Source organism: Urocampus carinirostris, chromosome 16, assembly GCF_059441175.1.
Source record: "Urocampus carinirostris isolate Australia breed hairy pipefish chromosome 16, RoL_Ucar_1.0, whole genome shotgun sequence".
Lineage (NCBI taxonomy): Eukaryota > Metazoa > Chordata > Actinopteri > Syngnathiformes > Syngnathidae > Urocampus > Urocampus carinirostris.
Window position 1 is genome coordinate 9,659,583 of NC_142364.1, and position 19,039 is coordinate 9,678,621.

At 43.5% G+C, this 19,039-nt stretch overlaps 1 protein-coding gene across 1 annotated transcript in view; it reads right to left on the bottom strand.

Moving 5' to 3' along the window:
• The window catches only part of LOC148350167 (neurogenic locus notch homolog protein 1-like), a 60,767-nt gene that overhangs the window by 11,989 nt on the left and 29,739 nt on the right, over positions 1-19,039 (bottom strand). Inside the window, exons 11-28 of the mRNA XM_088355558.1 lie at positions 18,258-18,491; positions 17,585-17,695; positions 16,461-16,653; positions 15,041-15,186; positions 14,852-14,965; positions 14,347-14,466; positions 14,113-14,265; positions 12,626-12,854; positions 11,425-11,626; positions 11,201-11,354; positions 9,601-9,785; positions 9,399-9,531; positions 6,454-6,711; positions 6,254-6,366; positions 4,957-5,528; positions 3,490-3,930; positions 1,078-1,223; positions 387-600 (exon numbers count right to left, since the gene is read on the bottom strand). Of these exons, the coding sequence (XP_088211684.1) occupies positions 387-600; positions 1,078-1,223; positions 3,490-3,930; positions 4,957-5,528; positions 6,254-6,366; positions 6,454-6,711; positions 9,399-9,531; positions 9,601-9,785; positions 11,201-11,354; positions 11,425-11,626; positions 12,626-12,854; positions 14,113-14,265; positions 14,347-14,466; positions 14,852-14,965; positions 15,041-15,186; positions 16,461-16,653; positions 17,585-17,695; positions 18,258-18,491 (3,718 nt within the window). The remainder of the gene's footprint in view (positions 1-386; positions 601-1,077; positions 1,224-3,489; positions 3,931-4,956; positions 5,529-6,253; positions 6,367-6,453; positions 6,712-9,398; positions 9,532-9,600; positions 9,786-11,200; positions 11,355-11,424; positions 11,627-12,625; positions 12,855-14,112; positions 14,266-14,346; positions 14,467-14,851; positions 14,966-15,040; positions 15,187-16,460; positions 16,654-17,584; positions 17,696-18,257; positions 18,492-19,039) is intronic.

The window sequence follows — 19,039 nt, forward strand, 5'->3', positions numbered from 1 at the left end:
TTCCAACCCATTTAAATGATGGATTGCCCTAAAATTTTCCAGTCAACTCTCAAAAAAATCCGTAAGTGATAGAAAATTGTTGGTCTATGTACCTTCTGCAGACACTAAAATATGAAATATGTAAACTTTTATACAGTCTTGTTTAACTTGGGTTTTGATACAAAAGACAGGCTTTAATTTGTTATCATAAATCGCCTCTCCTCCTCGCGAGTCCTTACAAATATGAAATTTCGGGTCTGCTTTGGGCTCGGCCTTGCAAATCAAGGTAATTGGTCGGGCTCAGGCTGGATTGGGCTTTAAGGCCCGCCGTCCCGGGCCTGGTTCAGGTTGTAATTTCCAAACCTGATCTTACCTCTATTCCAAGATATATTACCGTGAAAGCTCACCTCATTCCGACAGAATCTTCTCCGACTGGTTCCCTGCGTTTCTTTTTGCTGGTCTCCGATGGTTTGAACCCTTCCGGAACCCAGAGCTGTCCGTGTTCCCGCCGTCGCTTTTGTGACACCACAACTGCCAGACTCACAAAACCCAAAGCCGCAAATCCCAAGAAGACCGCGTACAAGGGATAGAGCTCTGAACTGGAAGGAGTGGGTTTGACACCTAAGGAAAATAAAAACGCAGTCAAAATTATTATTAATAAAGGCGAGTGTTAAGTTGGCTGTTTTGAGATATGTGCATTTCTCAGAATTCAATGCAATGAAAATAACTCGTTTTTATATTCCTAAATAAATAAAAACAATCTCTCTCACATACACACACATAAAGTCACGTTTCAAACATCAGTCTAATTACATCTTTTATATGTTTATCAATCTTATATTCTTTTATTGTGAAGTCGCGCTCATGTGTGTTCCTTTTCCTGTTTGTGTCAATAAAACCACACCTCCTGACCGGAAGTACAGAGTTCTGTTGGAGGAGGGTTGGGCGTCATGCCTTCCCCGCAGGGCTGGCCAGCCGCGAGGGAGATTTTAAATTGATTTTAAAACTTAATGTGTGATTGTATCTGAGTAAATTCTGCCAACAAAGAGTTTATATAATATTTAACTCTTACAGCGAGGTAAAGAGCAAGGTACGTACTGGTGACGGCTTCGATGTACGGAACGTTAAGATTCCCGCTGGAGGCCATGGCGCCGAGGAACGCTGCCACGTCGGTGGCGCTTTGGAAGCATTCGGTGGATTGTTGGTAACACTGCCGGTTGTCGATCTCCAGGTACACGATAGACCTGCATGTTACAAGGAAACACCTGTCAACTTGAATTCTCTTCCTGTAAAAAATACAGTAAACAAAAGAACAACCAGAATTTTGCACCTGACTAAAAGCCGCATGCTCAAATTTAAGAACGAAACTCAATTTTGTTTTTGTACAAGGGGCACCGGATTTAAAGCAGCAGGCTTAAACAGCTATTAGATTAACTCATTTAAGTCCAGTCCTTACATTTGATTTTTTGTTAACATGACACATTTTCGGATCATGGGACCATTCAAGATGGCGATTACCAAGACAAACACACATATATTACCGTGCCGTAAGCAAACGTAAATGAGGGTAGCGTCGCATAAAATGTGAGCCCTATATTACCAGACGACAGCGCCGCAGGACAAGGACTAGGAACCTTCCCGTGGTGTCCTGCGAAGGGCTCTCTCCCGGGGGGAGCCTTACGAATCCAACTCAATCCACTCAGACTCGCTCTCTCCTTCTTTCTTGGTCCTCTCTCCTTCTTTGTCTCTCCTTTTCTCTCTTCCCCCTTTACACTCCTGTCTCTCATTTTTCTCTATCCCTCTTTCCTACTCTCTCCCCAACTCTCTCACTCTCTTTTCCCCTTTTTGAGTTTTCCTCTGTCTGCCTTTCTCTCTTTCTGTCTGTCCCTCCCTTTCTCTCTCTTCTACTCTCCTCTCTCTGTTCTTCTTAGGGCGGGCGACGTCGAGAGCAACCCTGGCCCCCAGTCCAAATGCCAGTGGTGCTTTTGAACCATTCGCTGCGACCACACCCCAATCACCTGTACTACCTGCCCACGGGGCTTCCATAAGTCATGCACCGGCCTGTCCGAACGTACTAATGACTTCAGAGGCTTCGTATGCTTGGTTTGCTTGGGTCACACCCCGTCAGGCCTGGCGGCACAGGACAGTCGCAGCCCCCTTTCCTTCGGAGAACTACGGAGCCTCCCACGAGCGAGTCTAGCGCTACTAAGGATTACCTTGACTCAACAACAACAACAACAGCGCCAAGGCAAGCATTATGTGGGGAATAGTGCCAGATTGTAACACACACAATCAAGTCGTCTTTGTGCTATCACTGGAAGTTGCTGCAATTCCGGACCGAATTGCATTCTCTTGTTGTTCCTTGAAGATTAAAGGAAACTTCAGTGACCTGACATTGACGCAGATGATATGGAAGGAGTGGAATGTTTTTTGTAGATTACTTCCCCTGCTGTTAAATTCCAATATATAAATTGAGAACTTGATGTCTTGGTGAAAAGTTGAAATATGTTAGAATGTTGTAAATATCCAATAAAATAAAGTAAAACCACTCATTTTGCTCCCGTTATGTAATATATGGATATCGTTGGCAAACATTTTTCTAACTTCTCCTCTAAAAGGATGTCATGAATGTTCTCTATTTAGAACAGCTCGCCATTATCCTTTGTGAAGCCATGACAGACAAAAGAATAAGCCGCACTGTATTTACAATAGGGCAGCACGGTGGAACAGTGGTTAGCGCGTGTGCGGCACAGTTCTGAAGTCATGAGATCGAACCTCCTGTGTGGATTTTGCACGCATCACCGTGCTTGCGTGGGTTTCCTCTAGGCACTCCGGTTTCCTCCCACATTCCAAAAACATGCATGTCAGGTTAATTGGCCGTTCCAAATTGTCCCTGAGCGAGCGAATTGTCTCTCCCTGTGTGCGACTGGCTGGCAAACAGTTGAGGGTGTCCCCTGCCCACTGCCCGAAGACAGCTGGGATGTGCTCCAGCACCCCCGCGACCCTACTGAGGATAAGCAGTGCAGATGATGGATGGATGTATTTACAATGTAAGAAAAAATAAAGGGTGATGGATTTATTTTAATTCATTCTTTTTTTTCAGTTCGTGTTACCCCATAGCTAGAATTGTATAACTAAAACATCTCATTCAGACTTGCATTCACATGGGATTCTTTCCATTTCATCCCTACCTACAGCTAGAGGCGGTGCTTCAAGGCACTAAATGTTTCCTTCGTGCATGCGCCGTTCAAGAAATGCATACTAAATTAGTAATTCATGAAACCTGTGACCCAGGAATGTGAATACATTTCAGTCTCATACGGAATCTTCTCGAGTTAACACATAAGGGACTCATAGAAGCAAAATTACATTCTTAACTTTCAATTGAAGTGAGCCATTTTACACTTAAAATATATATTTTTTATAGCTTAAAGTGGAAATTTAGAAACCAGCTGCAGTCAACGTGATTGGAAATTGGATTATAGGTGCATTTGTTTGGGTGATACGTACCCTTTGACCATGAGAGAATCCAGCTCTCTGCGTTTCCGTGGGCTGACCATAGAGGACACACTGTCCTTCATTTGCCCCAGTACATTTGCCGGCATGGACGCCCACTCGGGCCAGCCGTCCGTGGAACGCTTCAGTACGTTGTGCTTGACCAGGTCCTGCTCGTTTCCGTAATAAGGAAAGATCATGGGCTCCCCTTTAGCGTCACGGCGGAACACCACGTTGGTGTGGAGGACGCTGCTGAGGTCCCTGAGAAAGGCTGAAGAGCTGTTTTTGAGCTGTTCCGGGGGGATGTGGACCACCAGAACCAAATGACCGTCGGCCAGCTTTTCCGGCATGTTGTTTGCACAGTCCAGGCCGTCCCATTCGCACTCTGCATTGTTGCAGCCTTGATCACAGTGGCCGTCGGCGTAGTGGTCTTTGCAGTACTGATCGTAAAGTGGGCTGTGGGAAAGAAAGTAGCATAGGTTAGTATAGTGCTCCTTAATAATTTTCTGTCATGAATAGGAAATCTCCCCAAGAAGTCTGCCTTCTAACCTGGGTTCATTATCATTTCATCGTGTCATTTGAGGATCTGCTCCACTTAGTATCTACCTTTCATACTCAATGCTTTTAGTCTGTGCTATATGCTTGCAGTGGAGGTTAAATCCAAACAAAACACTTCAAATTAGTGCTTTACTGCTCCCTAGTGTAGAGGAGGTGCAATTGCACTTTATCCTTTGGAAAGTTAAAGTTCCCCGAGGTCAAACACGCCCGGCCTTTTTGACAGAGCCTGGCATTCCCCCAGGGGCGCTGTGTCCCAAGACAATATTGATATCGCATATCATTCCAATATCAGCAAAAAAAACAGTATTAGATTTAATCATAGATGTCCAATACTATTTTTCTCTTCTTATTTGGCATTCTCATACAAAGAGCTCATTACAGACTCCACCTCTGGTTTTTTATCTGAATCCATTTGATTTATGATTAATATTTTTATTACTAATATTGATAATGAATTACATTAAACATTTCTAGTCTCATCAAAATTTGCACGTTATAGATGAATAATGATGGTAATCCCTCCTCAGAATCAGAATAACCTTTTTTTATCATTGTGTTGCTACAACGAAATTAGGGCTGCAATCCAATTGGCAAGATAAAAAAATAATATAAAATAAAAAATAATAAATATAAAAATATAAAGTATTGACCTCTAGTTTAAAGTATTCACCTCTAATATAAAAACCGTGCACAACCGGGATATTGTCTTTAAAATTGGGATATTGCACTTAAAATTGTGTTCCAAAACTGTGCTTTAGTGTGTTGATAGTTTTGGGGAGGACGCTATCTCTCAATCTTTTTGTTATGGCTTTGTTGGATCTCCTGATATCAGATACTATCCCAAGTGAAACTATCGTATCGGAATATCCCTAATTTAAAGTTTTGGCTCTCGATCCAAACCAAAATGTCGTTTTCCAGACTTACTTGCATTGCCCCTCCTGTCCCTGGCAGTCAAAGCCGTCGTAGAGGCACCCAGGGCTGTTACACTGGCCATCACACTTCCCATCATTAAAGTAGCGCCAGCACTGGAGAGCCGCCGAGCAGTTTTGCCAGGGATCGTCGAAATTTAGCGAGCAGTCCCCTCCGTCCCAGCCGCAAGCGTGGTTGTTGCATAGCGAGTCACAAATGTGGTTGCCGGCCCATTCGTCGCACTGCGGGTTTTCACAGCTGACCTCCACCTCCGGGGGAGGGGTGATATCCCGGCCGAAACCTCCCACAAAAGAGTAGTCCAGGATGTGGCATAGCAGGCCGTTGAAATTGCTGGGACAGGCGCACTGGAAGTAAGGCGCCTCGGGCGTGATCTGGCAGGTGCCGCCGTTGTAGCACGGGTTGGAAACGCAGAGGCTGTCGGTGGGGGTCAGGCACTCGGGTCCGGTGAAGGCCGGGGGGCAGAGGCAACGGGGGCCCAGGTGACCTGACACACAGGTGCCTCCGTTTCTGCAGTTGAGACTGCCGCAGGAACGGGAATCGTACTCGCAGGAGGAGCCGGTGAAGCCCTAAGAGGACAGAGGTACCATATATAAGTTATGGGAACCAAAATGAATCTTCAGAAGTCCTGTTATATAATTAATGGTAAATTAATGCAAATGGTAAATGTGCTTGAAATTTTTAGTATATACAACAAGAAATTAGGTGCTGTTATTTCTATGTCTGTCTTTTCAACAGTATAAGGCGCACCCAATGATTATAAGGCGCACTCCCAAAATAGTATTTTGTCAAATATATTTCATACACGAGGCTCACCAGTCTATAACAAAATTGAGACTACAGTAAGAGCTTCCACGTAATGAAATGCATATGTGCTGCTGACAAAAACCGCACAACACAGGTTCGAGAGCGTTCTCCATTCGGGCCCCAGTCCTGTGGAATGCTCTTCCCCCTGAGATTTGATCTGCAACCTCAGTGGAACTGTTTAAATCTAAGCTTAAAACACACTTCTATTCTATAGCATATGAATAACATATTTTATGTAGACAATATCTGTGGTAGATCTTATTGCAATATCTGTTGCAGCCGGGTCATCCTGGATTACCTCAAGGTTTCTTCATTTTCCTCATGTTGAGGTTTTGGGGTTTTTTCCTTGCCTTCATGTAGGTTTTAGATCAGGGGATGGTGTAATAATAGTCTGTGGTTTGCAATAACCTGTGGTCTGTGCAGCCCTTTGAGACTCTTTGTGATTAACGGCTATACAAATAAACATGACTTGACCTCTGTAACTCACCGGTGGGCACTTGCAGATAAAACCATGAGGAGTGTTGCTCGCGACTGCACAGGTGCCTCCATTTCGGCAAGGTCTTCCTTTGCAGCCGTCAAAGACCTTATCACAACGCTGGCCTGGTGTATCAAAGAACAGTTTTTTAATTTATTTTTGCGCTAGCGGACAATTTCACACTCGCATCTTGCCGGCTGCACGACGGCTACCTGTGTATCCGGTGCGGCATTCGCATTGGTAGCTGTTAGTGAGCTGGATGCAGTTATAGGATCCTCGGGGGTCGCAGGGATCCGACAGGCACTCGTTGACGTCGCCTTCGCAGCGCTCGCCCACGTAGCCCGCCGGGCACACGCACTGGTAGCCGCCGACGCGATCCACGCATTTGCCGTTGTTGAAGCATTTGGGCTCGTGGGTCAGAGGGTCGCTGAACGGGTTGCAGTCGTCCAGGTTGATCTCGCAGTGGACACCTAAGAGGGATGGGAGAGTCTGGTGAACGGTTTGGACTGTTCTTTGTTTTATCTATAACTCAGTTGCGATTTTCCATCATAGGAACTTGGGAGAATAGGTTTTACACGCACATGAGTATGTACCGTACACCCGTGCGGACATGCTTCGTTTTGCTTTTGCTTTTAATATACCGTAAATTCCGGACTATAGAGCGCACCTGATTATAAGCCGCACCCACCACATTTTAAGAGGAAAACCGATTTTGTTCATACACGAGCCGCACCTGCCCACATTTAAACATGTAACACAAACACAAAATTAACCCAAACCCGACTTCAAGTCCCGCGATTGAAACTAAATGTCCTTTATTAAGGTCCACAGTCCAAAAATCACAGCCGGCGAAATGAACGGAAAATGATACCGGTACTTAAGGTTTGATGCAGACCTGCAGAGTCCGGGTCCCGTTGAAAGTAATCCAAGGAAAAAAGTGTATATTTCCAAAGGTAAGGGTGGGAAAAATATATCAGATGAACATATTTACTCACGCAACTCCTTTTTCTTTAACCAACTTTTTACCCCCTCTTCTTTCCTTGTCTGTCCCTCACCTTTAGCAGTCCCCACTTAAACTCGGCACCCCGCGTTTGTTCCGCCCCTCCTTTTTCATTCACCCGTGCAAAACATATCAGAATAAGTGTCTAAAATAAATACAAATAAAATACATTACAAAAATATACAGTTGCAAATACATATTATACATGGGTTACACATATTTACAAAGAAAGACGGTACACCGAGAGAGTTTTCAAAGCTTTAATAATAACAATATAGCTTTGACAGGGCAGTTAATGGTAGCAACACTCGAGCGCCGCTAGCGGCCCTTAGAAAAATGACATAAATTGGCCGCATCAGTGAATAAGCCGCAGGGTTGAAAGTTAGGGAAAAAAGTAGCGGCTTATAGTACGGAATTTACGGTATTATTTGGGGTGCGTTTTTTTTTGTTTGTTTTGTTTTTTCCAGAAATCCCTTCCTGGGAAATTTGTACCCAGGTGCCTTTGGAGTACCAACTGTTCACAAGGGCAGGGGTCGTGAACGTCTGGCTCGTGGGCCAGATATAGCTTTTTTCATGAGTACATCTGGCTCGGAGATAAAATAAAGGCCATAGTAATATACTCTGTGACTCCCAACTAGAGTGCCTGCAAAGACAAAGCAACTCAGTTTGTTACCTCTCCTGTCTAAAATATACAGTGTATGGTTAAGGATTCAACTACAATTCACACTCATAGTGTTACACCACCTAACCCCGTTTTTGGCTGTATGTCTCCTTTATATGAAAGTCCATTAAACAATCTATGTTTAGTGTTAAGACACTTTATAATGAAGACCCACAGAATAAACTGTAAACACCCTGAAAACGCCAGCCTAGCACCCAGAGGAATTTGATTGGGTGAGCGGTAGGGGTGGGAAGATCTCTCCACGGATCAGGCATTAAAACAGGTCAGGGCTTAAAAAGGTGAGAAGGGTTTAGAGGAAATACTGTACCGTATCTATTTTTGTATCGAAAGCACCAATGATTTATTTATTAAAAATCAGTATAAAAATGTGTTCAACTTTTTTTGCAGCTTAAACTAATCGCTGAAAGTGACATACAGTGTTAAATGCATGCACCCATGATTCAAATCATTCATTGACAACTATGAGTTGTTTCCCTCGTCATGCGCTTTTAAAAAATCTTTCAGGGTGACTTTCTGTTTTCTCCATTTGCTAACATTTGTCTCTGGTACTGTGAATAGAAATAGTGAGATAATGACATTAAAATCTAATGCGTGTTACACACAAATCTAATGCGTGTTACACACGAATAAAAACGGTACTCCTTCACAGATTTTAATTCAGCGGCACCAACTCAAACGTCAGATTTACTCACACCTCAAAACATTTTTCATCTATATAATTTTTTTCATTTCAAAACAGGGAATTTCTCCTAGAGGTGAGAGATTTTCAAGCGCACTCCCTTTAATATATCTGTAACCTTCTCTTTTGCAATACTTTGTGACATTTTTACAAAAGAACTCTGCTCGCACCTTGTTTCGAAATCATTATTTTTCGACAACAATGATGGTAAAAATGAGCTTCAACCATCTTGAGTAACTGCAGAAGGGAGACCAATTTAAATTGGTATATTTGTTGATATGGGACACAGGTTCTGGCATTATTTTCATTATTTCATAGATATTATGAAACCATCAAACATCACACGGTGAAATAAAATGTGCTGACGAATTAGCTTTTGTCTGGAGAGTGGGTTTGGGTTTTTTTTGTTGAATTTTGTTTCAAAATATATGGTGTGTGTCTCCCCTCAAAAAATAAATAGATACATTCAATTTTGCCATCATGGCTCTTAGAGTCAAAAAGGTTTCCAAACCCACTAGTGTCTTCTGTTTAGCTCTGATCAACAGTGATTAGTTGGTTGAATTTGTAGGCTTTGCATTGCTCTTTTCACTATCACTTATGTCTTTAAACTGATTTGAATTATTTTTTTGAAACGTGCAAATGTGGATTTTGCATATGGTACTTCAGATTTGTGGTGAAGAAGTTATTGGTCTGCAATATTTAAAAGCTACTTCGTGGAAAGGGGGCTATTCACTGCTGTCGAGGTCTGCAGTCAATAATGGTAGCAAACGAGTGAAATAGGAGTCAGATTTTATACCTTGAGTTCCTCTTGGACAGGAGCACTTGTAGGTGTTCACAAGATCAATACACGTGCCTCCATTTTGACAGGGCTGAGACTGGCATTCGTTGATCTCCTTGGAGCAGTTGACCCCGTGGTAACCGGGGAGACACTGACGATGGAAACAGAAATGAGCTTCTACATCCTGAATGATTTAGTTCGTAACAAATGAATCATGTACTTCGCAACTGTAGCCTCCGAGATAATCGGTGCACGACGCTCCGTTGTGGCAAGGGTTAGGGGAGCACTCATCTACTTGTTCCTGGCAGTAGCTGCCAGTGTAGCCTGCTTGGCAACGGCAGTAGTGCGTGCTTCCAGCATCCAGGCACTGCCCGGAATTCCGGCACAGGTGAGACACTTCAACACCTAAGAGAACAGAGTTGGAAATGGACAATTTGTCGCCGTCATTTGATTCTCGTAATCGTCCCCCAAAGAAGGGTTGCACATCATTTTGATAGTAATTTTACGGATAATGGCCAACAATGACAAAGTTATTGGTCTGATCGAGAGAAAAAATGAATAATTTAAAAAATGCAAAACACGCAATAATATTTAATGAGCCAACACTACTACAAATAAATGTGACTTGATTTGTGTTCTGAAATTTTCTTTCTACTCTTCACTTTTTCTTATCGCTTTGGATTTTTTTATTTTTTTTTTATTTTCTGCAGCTGCTGTGACGAATTGTATTGTTGTTAGAGAGTGAGGAGGAGGATTATGTGAAAAGAATAATTTCTCAGAAACTGTAAAATACTGGAGATATCATGATTCAATATTGTGGTCATTTTTTAATGGATTGAAAATTAGTATAATGATGTTAGATGTGATCATTTGTTTATATGATTAATTAAAGAAGGGTCCAAAGTTATTTTGGGGACGGTTCTCTTATAAGCCTCTGGTTCCAACCTCTCATCCCTTTTTTCATTTAAGTGATTTGTTCATTCTGTGATGTTATGTTTGTTGCAACATGACTAAAATTAAATGAAATACAACAACTTTACCGAGTACATTGAGTTTTTTTTTTGGAATGTTTTTTTTGGGTTGTGTCATGGTTGCCATGGCGCCCAATTGGCCCCGCCCGTGCGGCGCCAGCTGCAGCTTGTTGACAGATTGGCTCCCTGTCAGTATTTGAACTCTGTCCTGTCAGTCCCCTTTTGTCGGTCCGTCTGCGAATCTGTTTTTACACGGCAAGCCCTTTTTCACCTATCCCGTGTTTTTGCCCCTGTTTGTCTCCCGATACAATCTGTTTGATCTCGACCACGTCTGCTCTTTCGTTCCGAATTACGACCTGTTTTGATCTCGACCACGTCTACTCTCCTCTCCTGGCTTTCGACTTGTTTCCGATCCCGATCACGTTTTTGCTCTTCTATCCCGGCTACTGATCAGTTTTTTCCGTTCCCGACACTGCCATTGTTCGCCACGGAAATAACACTTCCGCGTCTGAGCAACCTGTTCCCCGTGACCAGCCATCTCTGGATCGTGTGTGCAATTCTTTCCTTTCTTCCCAATAAAACTGTGAGTAACGTTACGCGAGTGGGTCCTGTTTCCGTTCTGGTCCTGACAGGTGGCACTCCAATGTGTGTTTGTGCCACTTTTAGATATATGTTGCTCAATATTTATAATACCACTACTTGGATACTACTAATATTTTGACTATTTCCAATAATTGCATTAGGCAGCTGGAATTACAATGCAAGATAAACCATTTGTGATTCTCATTTTATTAATCTGACTGTAAACCTTTTTTATTATTAATTTTTTGAAACAGGAATATTATCTACCTTGCTGTTTGGCTGCCACTTCACACGACACACTTGGGATATCACAGTAGAGGCCGGTCCATCCAGTTTGACATTGGCAGGTATAGGAGGCCCCCTTTTGCCAGCACGTACCCCCATTTTTGCAGGGGGACGAATCGCACCAGCGTATGAGATTCTACCAAACAGAGAAACGTTAACTCCGAGCTGCAAAATCTTGAACCTCCAAAGTGGACACCTCGTATTACCTGGCAGTTGACGCCCGTGTAACCTGGGGGGCAGGTGCACTTGTACGTTCCGAAACTGTCCAGACACGTAGCCCCGTTGAGACAGGGTTTGGAATCGCACTCGTTGATGTCATACTGACAGTAGCTGCCGGTAAATCCGGGCAAGCACATGCAGGTGAAGGCATTGATGCCATCTGCGCAGGTGCCGCCGTTAAAACAGGAGCTAATAATAATGAAAAAAATAAATACAAAATAAAATTAAAAAATTTACGTCATAAACCGTGTTGATATTTCAAATCGAGATACAGTGGAACCTCGGTTCTCGACCATAATCCGTTCCAGAACCCTGTTCGAAAACCGATTTGTTCGATCACCGCAATCATTTTTCCCATTAAAAATAATGTAAATCGTTTTAATCCGTTCCAACACCCTGAATGTTTACCTCGAATGTTTAACGTAAACATGAAGCTAACCCAGGCTAATCGTACGTTCGCGTTATCGTAATCTTCAGTACGAAAGATTACGCTAACATGAACGTGTAAAAATAAAAAAAATCAGGTCGTTTACAAGTCATTTAGCACCCGGGTCTCCACAACAAGTGGTTAGCGGTTCATTGAAAAGGGGGCTGCGTCCCAACACCCCGAATGTTGGGCTCCGTTCCAACACCCTGAGTGTTTACCAGGAATGTTTAACGTAAACATGAAGCTAACCCAGGCTAATCGTACGTTCATGTTAGCGTAATCTTCCGTACGAAAGATTACGCTAACATGAACGTGTAAAAATAAAAAAAAGGATAAAGAAAAGAATTATGAATAGGATTTCTCACCTTTGTGGTGGTCAGCAGAAGCCATGCTGTATTCCCCAGCAAAATCAGACACTCGCACACCTCCTTCATATTTTGCTATTATTTCTTTCTTAAATGCAATAGTTGTACGCACTACTTTTCTTTTTTCACCTGTAGCAACTTTGCGCGATAACAGTTGGTCAGGAAAAAAGCGATCTACACCCGTACGGCGCTCAGCATCGCACCCTAGCGTACGCACTCACGCATTACCGGCGTTCGAACTCCGATTTTTTGACCGAACAGCGGAGCAAGAATTTCTCTAAATTTTGGGTCGGACTCCGATTTGTTCCAACTGAGAGGCGTTCGAAAACAGAGGTTCCACTGTAGCTATCTATAATATACATATCTCTTTCTTTTCACAAATTGGTTTATTGTTACCTGTCGGTGCAATCGTTGGTGTTGATCTCACAGTTGATGCCGCTGAAGCCGGGCGGGCAGGTACACGTGTAGCTGTCCACGCAATCCGTGCAGTTGGCGCCGTTGCGGCAAGGGTTGCTCTCGCACTCGTTGATGTCCTGCTCGCACCGGCCGCCGCGAAAGCCGGCAAGGCAGGTGCAAGTGAACGTGTTGATGCCGTCGCGGCACAGACCGCCGTTGCTGCACGGATCTTAAACACAGGGAAAAAGCATGTTTAAGATAAGTCAATTTGTAAAATTAGGAGCTAACAATCTTCATTTAGGTGAGTCAAAATGGAAACGATTGTTAAGATATTTAGAAAACTATAAATCCTAACCAACACGCATTTAAAGTTTTGATAAATAGAAAAATCATTTTTTGCAAAATGTTCAGAAGAGAAGATTAACTTTAAAATAGGTTTAAAGCAGATTTAATACTTAGTTTGTGCAAAAATTTGCAACTGTCCAAGTTGATTCTTCTTTAAATATTTTGCTGCATAAAATATAAGGTTGGTGTGTTAAAAAAAAGGGGTAATATTTTACAAAAACCCTAAACAACATCATTTTATTAAGCCCCTAAAAAGCGGTCCTTTTGTACAACAAAGCTGAGCTTTGTGTTCCTTATTTAATGTGCCCGCCAAATAACATCAAAAACCAAAACTTTGGTCGTTTTGTGGAGAAAAACTCAAAAACCCAGAAAGTTAAGATGAATTTTTTTAACTCTTGATTTTGGTAAGCCTATAATTGACCCAAACATTAATTCGATATATTGTATTGTCCCATAACTCTCAAGATTACTGATGTTACTCAGCTGTGCCCGCTCATTTGGTGACAACTTCCACGGGTTCCGATTGGCTCCCTGTCACTATTTGAATTCTGTCCTGTCAATCCCCTGTTGTCAGTCTGTCTGCAAACCTCAGTGTATACTAGGCAAGACTTTTTCGACCCTGACCCCCACCTGTTCGGTTTTTGGTCCCGTCTGTCTCCAGCTACGACCCGTTTTGATCCCGACTTACGACCCGTTTTTGATCCCGACCACGTCTGCTCTCCTGTCCCGGCTTACGACCTGTTTATGACCCCGACCACGTTTTTGTTCTCCTGTCCCGTTTATCGACCTGTTTTTCCGTCCTTGACACCACCATTGCTCGCTACGGAAGATCCACTTCAGTGTTCGGATCACAATCCGAGTACAAGAGCGACTTGCTTCCCGCGGCTAGCGAACACCGGATCGTGGGCGCAGCCCTTCCTCTTTCCTTTAATAAAACTTGTGAGAAACGTAACGCAATCTGGTCCTGTTTCCGTTCTGGTCCTGACAATAACAGAATCATTGGCTCGGTGTGTGACCCATTTATGACGTTTTTATACTTAAGAAAGGTGTCTTAAGTAAAATAATTTGCGCAAATAATTGGAACGCTTATTCATCACACTCTAACATTAATAGCGATTTAATGGTGTAAAAATGGTCCTTACTTGGCTTGCAATCATCAACGTCGGTCTCACACTTCTGACCAGTGTAGCCAGGTAGGCACATGCATTGGAAACTTCCCAAAGTGTTGTGGCAGAGGGCACCGTTCCGACAAGGGCTTTTCACACATTCGTTGATATCAACCTCACAAGTTTGACCTTGATGGAATGGAGATTGCCGTTAATTGTATAATCCGCAAGACGCGGCCATCACGTCTGGAAAAGGACAGAAATAGACACCTTGCCACCCTCCAGGACAGCTGCACGAGAAGCTCTGGTAGTCTTCCGACTCCTTGCATAGCCCCCCGTTTTTGCAGGGTCTTGAATTGCAGGGGGCCAGCAGTGTCTCACAGTTTTCACCTGGGAACAAAAAAAAAGGTGCTAAGTAAGAGCCCTTTCCATCCCTCTTCCTTATCCATTTCCATGACGACTTAACCAAATAGGAAGGGCTTTCCTGTTTCCTGTTATTGTGCGATCACAGACAGGAAACAGGACGTGGCGGAAATGGGGAATAGGGAGCAAGTTTGAATTCTCCTGTTTCTATTAGCAACTGTGGCACAACTCTCCCCAGGGAAACACACACATTCTATGTTATCCCTCTGACACAGACTGTCAGATCTTTCCACGGGGTGAAGATTAAAAAAAAAGGGTGATTTGGTAGAAAAACACAGGATAAACCTTCTAGGTGGAAAGGAAATGACAGCATTCGGAATCGGAAAATGAAGCAAGCGGCTACGTGCCCTACCGATGTAAGGGAGCTGACAGTTGCACTTGTATCCAGCCACGTCATCCATGCAAGTGCCCTGGTTGAGGCAAGGGTTGGAAGCGCACTCGTTGATGTTCGTTTGGCAGTTGGGTCCTGTGTTGGTGTGATTTGATATGAATTAGATCCCACAAAAAGCAGAGCATCTATTAATAATTTGCCATTCCAGACCTGTGAAGCCAACTCTGCAGGTACAATGGTAGCCACTGGTCATGTCCTTACAGCTTCCTCCGTTCATGCAGGGGTTGGATTCACATTCGTTGTTGTTGAAGTCACAATTGGGCCCGCTCCAGCCAGAGTCGCAGGTGCATTTATAGCTGAGAGGGGGAAATAGATAAATAAATAAAAATCCCAAATTATTCTGGCTTCGCGATAATACTCGTGTCTGAAAATCTAAATAACTGAAAAATAGTTAAAATTATTTTGAAATATCTTCGGTAGGAAGTAGAGGTGTGCAACATGACCAAAATAAATAATGAAGAACTAGCACACGTTTGTAAATAGGTTGGAATTTTTTTTAATTATCGTTAGTTAGATTGTCTCTGAGGACTATTTTATTTTGTCACCACAGTTCCTGGCCTGGACTTACAGCACATTATTTTGTTAACGCATTTGCTACATGCATTAACAAATATCATAGTTTTGTGGCTTGCTTCACTTTAGTCACTGGGATCACTTGAGCCATTCGGGTCCCGGTGTTGTGGAATTATATCTTCAACTTAGGTGGAACTGTTTAAATTTAGGCTTAAAACACACTTCTATTCTATAGCTTATGAATTACCTATATGTCAGGTTGACAATATGTGTGTATTATTTGTTATTGCAACATCCATTGGAGCTAGGTCATCCTGGAAGAGGGATTATCTCATGTGCCCTATCAAGGTTTCTTCATTTTCCTTATGTTGAAGTTTTTGAGTTTTTCCTTGACCTCATGAAGGTTTCAGATCCCCGGATGGTGTAATGATAGTCTGTGGTTTGAAATAATCTTTGATCTGTGCAGGCCTTTAGACGCCTTGTGATTAAGGACGTCACAATTAACATGATTTGACTTGACTTGAGCAATTAATGCAAGTTAAAATAGCAGCTAATGCTACACTCAAGAATGCTTATTAGTAATGCTAGCATTGTTGACACGGCTGCTAATGTTAATGTCTTTGAATGAATGCAAATTTTGTCAAGAATTAACACAGCTTTTTTGTAAACAAAAATGGTCAGTAATTTGCTGATAAGTAAATCACTTTTTTTTAAATCAAGATATATTTTTGCCATTCCGCCTACCTTACCTGTAAATAATAGCATTTTTTTTTAGGAAATTCCCACCATTTTACATAGCAGACAGCAAAGAAACGACAACAGGGAAGGTTTATGTACTTGGTTGGGTCCATAAAATCAAATTATTATCTAGAAGTTGGCGAATGGTCCAAAAGTTATAGTGAAAATGACAAGTCTTGTTTTATACTGATCTTTCGTGTGTTTTAGTGGCTTTGTATGGAATGGATTTTTCTCATCTGGACCTATAAATCAGTAATTAAACCAGATCCCACTTTGGGTACTTTTACGATAAGATACGATCTTAACTGCCGCCGCTCACCCGTTGATGAGGTCCTGGCATCGTCCGTGAATGCATGGGTTGCTTCCGCATTCGTCTACTTGGGACAAGCAGGTGACATCATTGTAGCCCTCCGGACACAAGCAGGTGAAGCTGTTGATGCCATCCACGCAAGTGCCGCCGTTGTGGCACGGATTGATGGCGCAGTCGTCGATGTTGATGTTGCACATTGTTCCTGAAAGGAAGACATCGTTTCTTCAACACACAAAAAAAAGGATTTTCGCAGGCGCAAATGCCTGTACATGAATTTTTGCACAGCTGGACACTCTGCTCTGTGCTTTGGTATTCTTTGAATCCCTTTGACCCCCCGCTGAGGCGAACTGTGCAGATTTTTGGACAATAGAGAGCAAAGACTGAAAACTCCCCGAGCGTTCAATTGAAATGAGCAGGAGCTAGATCAGTGTGTGGCGAGCCCGATGGCCCCTCAGGGGCCTTTTCTGCTTGGCTGCCATTGATTGAATGGCAGCCTGTTGAATAGGCAGAGGGAGCATTTTGGGCCCTGGGAAGGGGGGTGCTGCCAGGAAGGAGAAGGAAGGGCAGTAACAAGAACCCCCCAACCCCCCAATTCCAGGGACATCTAACCTCACAAGGCTTGTTTACAGGGACAGAAGGCCAGACCTATTTCACACACGGCCGGGTAACAATTAAGCTCCCCTCCCTTATTCTTCATCAATCAGGAGAGGAGGGTCTCAACCACCTCATCATCACTTACAATAGTCCTCTGTCCCCTTGCGTCTCCACTCTCCCCTTTCGGCACACAGGGGACAAAGCGGAGGAGAGGGGAGAGGAAGCGCAGACACTTGGTCCTAGCCTGCCCTCTTTTAGCACAATCGCACAGACTGTACCAGGCAGAACCAGTTCTGTTGGGCCAGGGACGAAAGAGAAGCCCCGACTCAAACACATAACTCCCTTTTCCCTTTAAAAGCTCGTCTTACAGCCCCTTTCAACCATGTTTTTTTTTTCATAGAAGCCTCCGTCACACAAACCCCGTCACACACAAGGCAACCTGACACCATTGTTCCGCCAGAGCGGGCCCCGCCAGCCACCTGTCCCCTCCGCCCCACCTTCTGTTAGGGGAACCACACCCAGTGCACATGTAAACTCACCTGTGTATCCCGGCTCACAAGCGCACTCGTAGCCGTTGATTTTGTCGATGCACCTCCCGTAATCGCAGGGGTGGCTCTTGCAGTCGTCCAGGTTGATCTCGCAGTTAAAACCTGGACCGTGGGGAGCAAATTAGCTCTTGTACATTTGTTAAAAGTCTTCCCATAACAGAAACTTTGACTTGTCAAACACTGAATACATTTCCTCTTATAAACAATCAATGTTACACTGCAAATATCACATAAACCTTGTCTAGATGGATTGTTTATTGCCTATTGAACTGCATTCTTCCCTATTAAGTGTATTTGCTATTCACTTCAGCACAAAACTCGTTTTTTAGTGACAACGCAGCCATCAAGTTTCCAAAAATTGCTCACGATAACACTCACTGAGTGTCAGTCTGCATAGTAAACGGACAATAATCCAGCAGGATATAAACAAAGCATCTACGCACATAGCGACTGCTTGCAAGTGTGCTAGTGTTACTCTGATGATGTCACAGCTCAGGATGACAAATAGGAGACTAGGTGTATTCAAAATGCATCCCCTCAGAAGATAATTGGAATAAACCGATTAAATATAAATAGATTCTATGCAAAAACCATGTACTACTTCAGGACATTTTGCACGTTTAAGAATTAGGGATTACCTTTAAACCATTTTATGAGGACTCACCCGCAGTGCCTTTAGGACAGGAACAGATAAAGGTGTTCTCCCGATCCTGGCAAGTGCCGCCGTTCCTGCAGGGCTGACTCAAACACTCGTTGATGTTGGTCTCGCAAAGGCGCCCTGTGTAGCCTGGGCGGCAGTAACATGTAAAGGAGGCCAGGCCGTCCTTGCAGGTGCCGTAGTGGCAAGGGTCCGACAGGCACTCGTTGATGTCGGTCTCGCAGTGTTGCCCCGTGTAGCCTGAAGTCAAACACAGATAAAGAGATATACAGAGGCCACGGTAATATAGTTTTGTTTTTATATTGTTTCTGTAAGGCTAGCACGACACACATATTTTTAATGTTTTCCATCCATCCATTATCTGCACCGCTTATCCTCAGTAGGGTCGCGGGGGTGCTGGAGCCCATCCCAGCTATCTTTGGGCAGTGGGCAGGGGACACCCTGAACTGCTTGCCACACAGGGACAGACAACTCACTCGCTCATTCACACCTAGGGACAATTTGGACCGGCCAATTCACCTGGCATGCATGTTTATGGAATGTGAGAGGAAACCGGAGTGCCCGGAGGTAACCCACGGAAGCATGGGGAGAACATGCAAACTCCACACAGGAGGGTTTGATCCCATGAACTCACACGCTAACCACTGGGCTGCCGTGTTGCCCTAATGTTTTCCAATGCTATAAAAATGTTTAGAATAAATCTTAAACTAGATCGCGTGAGCACCATTAGAGCGTCACCGGCGTTGAAAAACAAAATCATTTTGGGGGGGAATTTCCTTATTTGGCAG